The following is a 9,046-nucleotide window of genomic DNA, read 5'->3' on the forward strand; positions in this document are numbered from 1 at the left end:
GTCAGGATGCTTATAGAATGTCCATATCATGGAGTAGGATCCTGCCAAGTATGTTTTACCTCTCTAACTTCATAAATGGGTGTGGATGCTTATAGAATGTCCATATCATCATGGAGTAAGATCTTGCCAAATTGTATAATAATATGATGTACTATATGAGCTACTCTTGGTATTGCATAAGAAAGCTAATATTGAATTTGCATTGTGATAAGCATTTTAAAGCAATGGAACTACAGTTGAATTTGCAGTAGCTCAACAACCCTTATTCGATATGCAACAAACTTTGGTTGCAAAGAGAGCCACCTAAAATATTTTTTGTTGTAGGAATTTTAATAATTTTGGAGTAAAATATATCGAAGCTTAAAAATTCTTACGAGTGTGTCTACTGATAATTGATGGATAATGATTCTTTGGTCCAAAAGAATGAAGAGTGTTTGTGTGAAATATTGTTATACTTATTTTTGTAGCACTTTATTAATACCATCAAACTTAACCCTTTTAACATTAATGTAATATTGGAAGAACTTTGTGGTACTATTTCTTCATCCGAACTTTGTTTTGCAATGTGCTTGCAGAAATATTGAGAATAGATAAATCTACTATAAGAAACAACAAAAAATGTGGAATAAGATGGAATATTTGAGCATTTTATTGTAAGTTCAATGTGTGTGTTAGAAGCTTCAAGTTTGAAAAGAGAATGTTATTTGAAAGTAGGGCAGGGAACGGGTCGGGTTCGGGTCAGATATGGCTATATCCGAATCCGAACCCGAATAGTTTGACAATATCCGAAACCGAACTCGAATATGAATAAAACCGAAATCTTACATCCGAATCCGACCCGAATCTGAACCGAACCCAACCAACCCGATCGGATAACACTAAAAATGCAAAAAAAAACCCAAAAAATATGTCCGAACCCGAATCCGAATAAATAAACGGATATGAAAATCAACCCGAACCCGAACTATTCATATTCGGGTCAAACTAGACCCGATTCTCTGCCCTATTTGAAAGGCACACTCTTCTTCCATCCATTTGATTATTAGATTATTCAAATCTAAAAATTTAATAGTCATTACTCATTTTATCCATCCAATTTTACGTTAACACTTTGACATGTTCACATTGACGAAAGACATAGAACGACACGATCTTCTCTGTTATTCGTGTTGGAATTGAATAAGTATATTTTGCATGTATATAAATAATTACCTAGAAAAAGAGAAAATACTTAGGGGAGTATTCTAAGTAGGTGAACGCATTTTCTTGAAAGAGAATTATTTTTGTATTCATCAATTCATCGTAGAACACGTTCATGTGATAAATCTTTTCAAGTGGAAGTAGTGTATTATTTGAGAATATGAAAACAATCAATCTATTTTAGTGATTTGATAGATATTTTAATGATTTGTACACATTAGTACGTAAGCCGAGCGGTAATGATTTACCGCTAAATCACCATAAATATAAGAAAACTATTATACAAGCTAGATCAAGTTTAAGATAATTCCATTTGAAAATTACGAATTAATATCCTAAACCACAAAGTAAGAATAGGCTATCCCAATTTGATCCCTTAGTTTTCAAGTATTTATGCACCATAATCACTGCTCATTAATGTATTTCAATTTATTTTAAATAAAAATATATTTTGATTTGAAAATTTGTGTGAGATATTTTGGAAAGCCTTTTCTAGACACAAAATACTTAATAGATCACGGGCGTATGCCTGGGTCCAAAATATAGTAGCTTACTTCATACGTGCAACTAGTATTCACGATTTCAAACGGAATCTCGGAATTTCGTCAAATATTTCAATTTTGAAAAAAAAAAAAACGAAACGAAACGGTATCGTATCAATATAGGGTTGAAATAATGAGATTTCAAAATTTTATCGGAATATACTGGATTTCGCATGGAATTTCTGTTTTTAGAAAAAAACGAAATTCCAAAGAATTCGAAATCTTCAACTATGCGTACAGCAAACACCAAGACCAATGTCAAAGTCAATAACTACGACTGATCAATGGACACCGTCAATTCTAAGTTCTAACCCAACAGGCACCCTACCCATTACCCAAAAACCCAAACCCATTTGTTAAGGCTAAATTAGTAATCTAATGACACATTTAGAGCTTTGGAATCATCGAGACCTCGAAGTTCGCCCAAGGTCAATCAGTCATAACTCAAAGGTTAACAGAATCAGATTTCTCCTACACAAAATCAGATTTTGAATAAGTTAAAAATATTGTGTGGTGTAGGAAGAAAGCAAATGCTAATTATAAAAGAAAAAGGAGAAAATAATGGAAAGAAAATAAAAGAATCATAAAAGCCCTATTATTGCTTCCCCCTATGACAGTTGTCTAAGAACTAAAAACAAATATGGTAACCGCGTGTGCGCAATTTCTATCCGGAATCCTCTCACTTAATGTGACTTTCCATATTTACCCTTTTCTCACCTAATTTCCCTATAAATAATCTCCTATCTTTCTCTTCCCCGTCTCACAATAAAACTCTTTTTTTCTTAGGCTGCTCAATTATCGTTTTCTTGTTCATCAAGGAATTTTCTTCTTGGCTTTCTTTTACAAAATCTTTCTTTGCTCTCAAATAAGGTTCAAAGAAAAGGCTCTATTAATCTCATCCTTGATTAACACAACTTTTTTGTATTTGTAAGGTAACATCTTCCTTCTCTATTCTATGTTTTATTCCATCTTATAGATCTCTTGATTTATATATGCATGTATGTAGTTTTGTTTTTCATAGATCTGATCTGTTTATAAAATTTTCTATAAATTTTTTTGAGACGAGGTTGTTTCTTTTGCTGTATATGCTGCATATATTTCATCTGATATTGTATAAGAAATTTGTTTTGTGTTGTATAGACAATCTATAATAAAAACACCCTTTTGTTATTATGACTGAAAATTGTTAGATTTATAATGTTTTCATGGTTTTAATCGGATTTTTATACACCCATTGTCTTATATATGTATATAAGATTGAAGGGGATCTGAATATGTTGTAAATTTGTGATTTTGCAGAAGCGTGAATGTTTTAATGGAGTCGAAAGGTGGTAAAAAGTCTAGCAGTAGTAATAGTTCATTACAATACGAAGCACCCCTCGGTTACAGCATTGAAGATGTTCGCCCCAACGGTGGAATAGAAAAGTTCCGATCTGCTGCTTACTCCAACTGCGTCAGGAAGCCATCCTGATACGTCTTCAGTAAATGCCATTTTCAGTAGAGTAGGATTTCCCATTGTTTTCAAGTCGTGTCTTTAATTTACCAAAAAAACTCTCTGGCTAGCTGTTCTTCAGTAATCTCTCAACCTCATTTCTTCATTAATACTCCAATATTCAATCTTTCGTTCGAAACTATGACCATGTTGACTGATTCCACCAACAACAACAACCCAACTCCACAATCTGCTATTGGGTTCGAAGGATTTGAAAAACGCCTTGAAATTAATTTCTCTGAAGCACCCATTTTTGTTGATCCACAAGGACTTGGCCTCCGAGCTTTGACTCGTCCTCAAATCGATTCGATTCTTGACGCTGCTCGGTGCACTATTGTGTCTCAGCTTTCAAACGACGAGTTCGACTCGTATGTTTTATCCGAGTCTAGCTTGTTTATTTACTCTTTGAAGATAGTCATCAAGACATGTGGAACTACAAAGCTTCTTCTAGCCATTCCATCGATTCTGGAACTCGCTAGCTCGCTATCTCTCCCTGTTGAATCAGTCAAGTATTCGCGAGGAAGTTTCATTTTTCCTGATGCCCAACCTGCTCCTCACCGTACTTTTGCGGAGGAAGTCACTGTTCTTAATGGTTATTTCGGTGACCTTGCATCTGGTGGAGTAGCTTATGTTATCGGTGACCCTGCCGTCCCGAATCGCAACTGGCATGTTTACTCGGCATCTCAAAAGCAATCTGAGAATAATGCTTCTAAGGCTGTTGTTACTCTTGAGATGTGCATGACTGGGTTAGACAAAGAGAAGGCCTCAGTCTTCTTCAAGAAATCTGAGGACTATACCGCCAAGGAAATGACTAAAATCTCTGGTATTTCTGAAATATTGCCTTCGTTTGAGATCTGCGACTTTGATTTCGATCCTTGTGGTTATTCTATGAATGCAATTGACGGTCAAGCTTTCTCGACTATTCATGTGACCCCTGAAGATGGATTTAGCTATGCTAGTTACGAGGCAATGGGGTTTGATACTGAAACCGTTGGATTTGAGGCATTGATCAAAAGGGTGTTGGGTTGCTTTAAGCCTAGTGAATTTTCTGTTGCGATTACTTGTGATGGTGGTGTGGACTCATGGGGAGAGAATGCTCGTGTGATGGGCTATGCTTGTGAGGAACAAGTGAAGCAGGAACTCCCTGGTGGTGGGTGCATTGTGTACCGATGCTTTTCAACTGTCGATAATGAGTTGGCGTATCCTGAAAAGGAAATGGAGTATGGTGCCTCCTCGCCCAAGTCTACTCTCCATTGCTGGGATGATATGGAGGAAGAAGTTGCTGTTGGTGTTGAGAGAGATTCTATGAATTTTTCTGAATGTGTTGTTTCTATGGCTCAGTTGAAGGCCAGCCAGTCCAGTTGAGAGTCGAGTCTATCAGTCCCCTCGAGTCTGTGTCAGTTTATGCGTAATTTATTTTCAGTCTGTGTCGTTTATTATTAGTCTGAAACTATGAATAAATGCTTATTGTACTGTGGTCATTAAATTGCGGATTCGTGTACTTGCAGAGTTTCAGTGATAATTGAGCTTTTTTAATGTCATAGAGTGCTTATTTATTCTTATTTTGCTCTTTTTATTGAATTTTGTTTTGGTTATATGGGAGAAGATATCAATTACCAGTGTTCAAATTTTAAGAATAAGATTCCAACCCAGTTGGGGAAAACAAGGCAATGTGCCTAAGTTTTGATGACATCTCGAATCAGATACGCATCGCTGACTTGGTCGAGATGCCAGTTATTTTTGTATTCGCTGTGAACACACCAGAGAGATGCCAGTTATTGATAGGAACAATGCACCTGTAGTCCCTGTACACACTTTTAAGGGGGTCACAAGTTGCGGATAGTTTGTACTTTGTACATTAGTATGGTGAGATGGGCGTGGCTGCCTAGGTTTGTATGCTTGTTCTAGACTTCTAGGAACTGGAGTTTATGTCCTGCTACCCTGCTACAAAACGGTCATCCGATCCCTTGATCAAAACGGTTCCTATATGCTGCAACTCAGGATCTGGACCATATAACAAAGACCAGAATTGGATAGTACTCTGGTTTGGAGAAAGCAAGGAATGACATAAAGGTGCTTTTCTTGTCTGGTTAACCTTTTTCAAAATCCATAGAGCAATCGATTGCAAGGTCGGCATGGTTCCTTGTTCTCCTGGCTTAATAATGCTTTACACATCTTAAAATTGAAGTTGTAAAGATGTCGAATAATTTTGTTTTTCTTTTCTTTTCATAAAGTTCAAACTTCAAACTTGTATGAGCTACTCAAATTAAAGTTGTTAACTAGTTGATCAATACTGAATCATAGTATCGTAGTGATACGGGTTAGAAGGTTTAGCATTGCCATATATATGTTTTCTTTATTCTCTCAACTTTCATCATATGTTGGAATTGCGATCGAGATATAAAGTCTTTATTTCGTTTCACTGCGACTGTAGGACATAGCGAATCTGCTTTGAAGACTCCTATCCATGCCTTTTTCGTGTTGTGGTAGGCGGTTTTGCTTTGACTCATGCCAACAAAAGGCCTAATCACATTCACATCTATTTTCATACCTACGTGATGGGTGGTTGTCTCTTTGCCTACGTGCTTTAATAAAGTTCAACATGCAATATTTACCTAGTTCCTTCTGATTTCAAAATCATACTCACTTTTGCGAAAGTGAGAGAGCACACACCGAATTTTAATAATCACATCACTCTTTTAAATGGAAACAAAACTCTCAAGATGTAATACTTTTGGACTCTCTTATTCAAGAGGGTTAACAATCGATATCGTGAGATAACAATCGAATTGGGCCTAGCTGGTACTGGAATGGTTATCTTATCTATGCCTGAACCCCACCCAGTTATATGCAAGCCCAGATCCAACCCACCCAGAAGAAAATATTGACACACTGTTCCAGGTAAAAACTATTACATTTCCCAGAATTTCATATCTGCAATCTCAAACCACTCTCTCTCTCCTCAATGGATTCGTTCCTATCAGACAAATCCTCAAAAATCTTTATAGCGGGACACAAAGGTTTAGTCGGTTCCGCAATAGTTAAAAAACTAAGTGAATCCGGCTACACAAATCTCCTCCTCCGCACCCACTCAGAAGTCGACCTCACCCGTCAAACCCAAGTCGAACAATTCTTCTCAACCCACAAGCCCAATTACGTAATTTTAGCAGCCGCAAAAGTGGGTGGCATACATGCAAACAACACTTACCCAGCTGAATTCATTTCAATAAATTTACAAATCCAAACCAACGTCATTCAATCAGCTTACACCAACGACGTCAAAAAAATTCTATTCCTCGGTTCTTCATGCATATACCCAAAGTACGCTCCGCAACCTATTAAAGAAGACGCGTTACTTACAGGTCCGTTAGAACCAACAAACGAATGGTACGCGATTGCGAAAATAGCTGGGATTAAAATGTGTCAAGCATATAGGTTGCAGTATAATTGGGATGCGATATCGGAATGCCTACTTAATTTATCTGGGCGAATGATAACTTCCACCCCGAGAACTTCGCATGTTTTGCTGCGTTAATGAGAGCGGTTTCATGAGGCCAAAGTTGGGAATGCTAAGGAGGTTGTGGTATGGGGGAGTGGTTCACCGTTAAGGGGAGTTTTACATGTGGATGATTTAGGCGATCTTTGTTGTTTTTGATGGACAAGTATAGTGGATTGGAACATGTTAATGTAGGGAGTGGGAAAGAGGTTAGTATTAAGGAACTAGCGGAGTTGGTTAAGGAAGTTGTTGGGTTTGAAGGGGAGTTGGTTTGGGATTCGAGTAAGCCGGATGGGACACCGAGGAAGCTTATGGATAGTTCGAAGCTTGCGGGGTTAGGATGGGTTCCGAAGATATCGCTTCGTGATGGACTTGTGGATACCTATAAATGGTATTTGGGGTATGTTAAGCAATAATGCAGGTGTGGTTGTTTATTATTATTTTTGTTTCAATTGTTGTTCATTATTACGGATTGCTGTTGTTCATTATTGCGCTACTTCTATGAATTTGGGTATGTCCATGTTTTCTATTTGATGACATTGCTGTTTATATATCAGTATCATTAAACATGAGAGTTAGATGGAATTTGTTTGAAATTTTATCAAGTCTAGTCATGGCGTTTTACAATTGTGAGTTTGTGATTATGCTTTGACGCTTTCTATTTGTGCTGCCATTCCCACCATAAGCGTCTTGCTGAGCAATTTTTGCTCTGAGTGTGAGAGGTGGGATGTCAAATGATAAGTTGGAAAAAGGTGTCAACCCAGTGGGGATGTCTTAGTTGCATATGGATGCCTGAACACCGACTCCTATTAAAATTTCCACGATTACTTATGAAGGTTATTTACTTATAAGAAAAAGTCTTCGCCTTTTAGTACTTGATATCCTCTTTTCATATTCTATTGTTAACATCAGGTATAATTCACGTATTGGTGCTTTTGTAAGTTGTTTATGGTAGGTGCTTGATTACCTTTTTCCTACGAAGAATCAGCTGGGAATCGTACTTGTTAGAAAAGAAACATATTCTTTTCTAGAGAAAACAGTAACCATAGTTTCTATACTGCATGAAAATGACTCTGTTTTTCATGTCTAGCACTCTAGCAGTGGTGGTAATACTTGTTGTGATGGCCAGTCCTATTCCTGTTGAGAAATTTTTTGATTTGCTTTTAAAATAATTACTCCCCAACATGTTGGTTGTTAATTGATCAACCACCTTATCTTGGAATTATGGGGTGATGATTTAAAAGGTACTTACACGCTCAGGTTTGAACAAGTTCTTCATGTTGCATGGTGCCTATTAATGGAATATGTATTTACCATAAAGTATGAAAGAGTCGTGGGCATAGTCTTCAAAAGCATTGGAGTTCATGGCTAGTGTCATTATTTGAGGATATAGATACTGGAAGTCAAATGTGATTCTGTTTTTGCATGGTTAGGACTCAAGTAATGATAGATCTTTTAGGAAAAGAGAAAATTACAAACATGTTACAGGTATATGATTACTTATATTCTTAAAGTTTTACTCAATAGGGTACGGTTAGGCTTGAAAGCTACAGAAGCTTAGGTCAGATAAACAAGATAGAATACTTCTCTGAATTGTAGATTTCATTCATTTCAATATGTTTTATTTGCCCCATAGGACAGAAACTTAATAAATAAAGCAAAGCAGTGATGGATGCTAATCATAATTGTCTGCTTTCATTACATGTCTCCGTAGTTTGTATTTCAAACCTCAACTCCCTATGGGATCCAATGCCCGCGTTAGGATGTGGACACGGAAGACCTTTAGGCAGTTAAAAAGGGACTCCTGAATGTGCTTACATTTTACTTAAAATTCAAAAACTTGTTTGCACTGGTGTTACATTCCTAGTTTGCCTTACTGTGTGTGTTTTGTTTTCGTTTCTCTTTGTTGATTCTGGTACAATCAGATTCATTTTAAATAGATGTCCACTTTCATAACGATCGTTAAATATGTGTATTACATTCTTTCTTTCTTTAAATAATTTCTAGTATAGTGAAAGGTCTAAACATTGATATTTTCCATCTTAAGCTGTGTTTAGTAAATGTTTGAGATCTCTAAGTCCCAAACCAGTGATGATAGAGATAGCCTTAGATATCATCTACCAATAATTTTTCAAGTTGGTGTAGTAAAAGGTTTTAGGTGGTCATTGCCTGCTTTTTGCAACAGAAAATGAAGGTAAAAATTGACAGTATACCTTCAATATATTTGTTAGTGTTTTAGATTTGTATATGCACATTGCCTATGGATTAAGATTGCCAATATGTTTGTGGATTTCATGTAGTCTCAACTGTAGCTAT

The 9,046-nt window shown here is 36.6% G+C and overlaps 1 protein-coding gene and 1 pseudogene across 1 annotated transcript; both read left to right on the forward strand.

The window, feature by feature from the left end:
- The first annotated feature begins 2,358 nt into the window (after positions 1 to 2,358).
- On the forward strand, positions 2,359 to 4,775 carry LOC147508531 (S-adenosylmethionine decarboxylase proenzyme-like). Its single transcript, XM_086601006.1, has 2 exons — positions 2,359 to 2,674; positions 3,042 to 4,775. Exon 2 carries the CDS (start codon positions 3,376 to 3,378, stop codon positions 4,597 to 4,599), a length of 1,224 nt encoding a protein of 407 aa, XP_086457132.1. The 5' UTR covers positions 2,359 to 2,674; positions 3,042 to 3,375; the 3' UTR covers positions 4,600 to 4,775.
- A 1,342-nt stretch (positions 4,776 to 6,117) lies between these two features.
- On the forward strand, positions 6,118 to 7,281 carry LOC147508532 (putative GDP-L-fucose synthase 2 pseudogene; annotated as a pseudogene).
- The last annotated feature ends 1,765 nt before the right edge of the window (positions 7,282 to 9,046 follow it).

This window comes from Coptis chinensis, chromosome 3 (genome assembly GCF_015680905.1).
Source record: "Coptis chinensis isolate HL-2020 chromosome 3, ASM1568090v1, whole genome shotgun sequence".
In the NCBI taxonomy this organism is placed as follows: domain Eukaryota; kingdom Viridiplantae; phylum Streptophyta; class Magnoliopsida; order Ranunculales; family Ranunculaceae; genus Coptis; species Coptis chinensis.

Coding starts and splice junctions, on each gene's coding strand:
- LOC147508531 (XM_086601006.1), top strand. CDS start 3,376: ATGACCATGTTGACTGATTCCACCAACAACAACAACCCAACTCCACAA.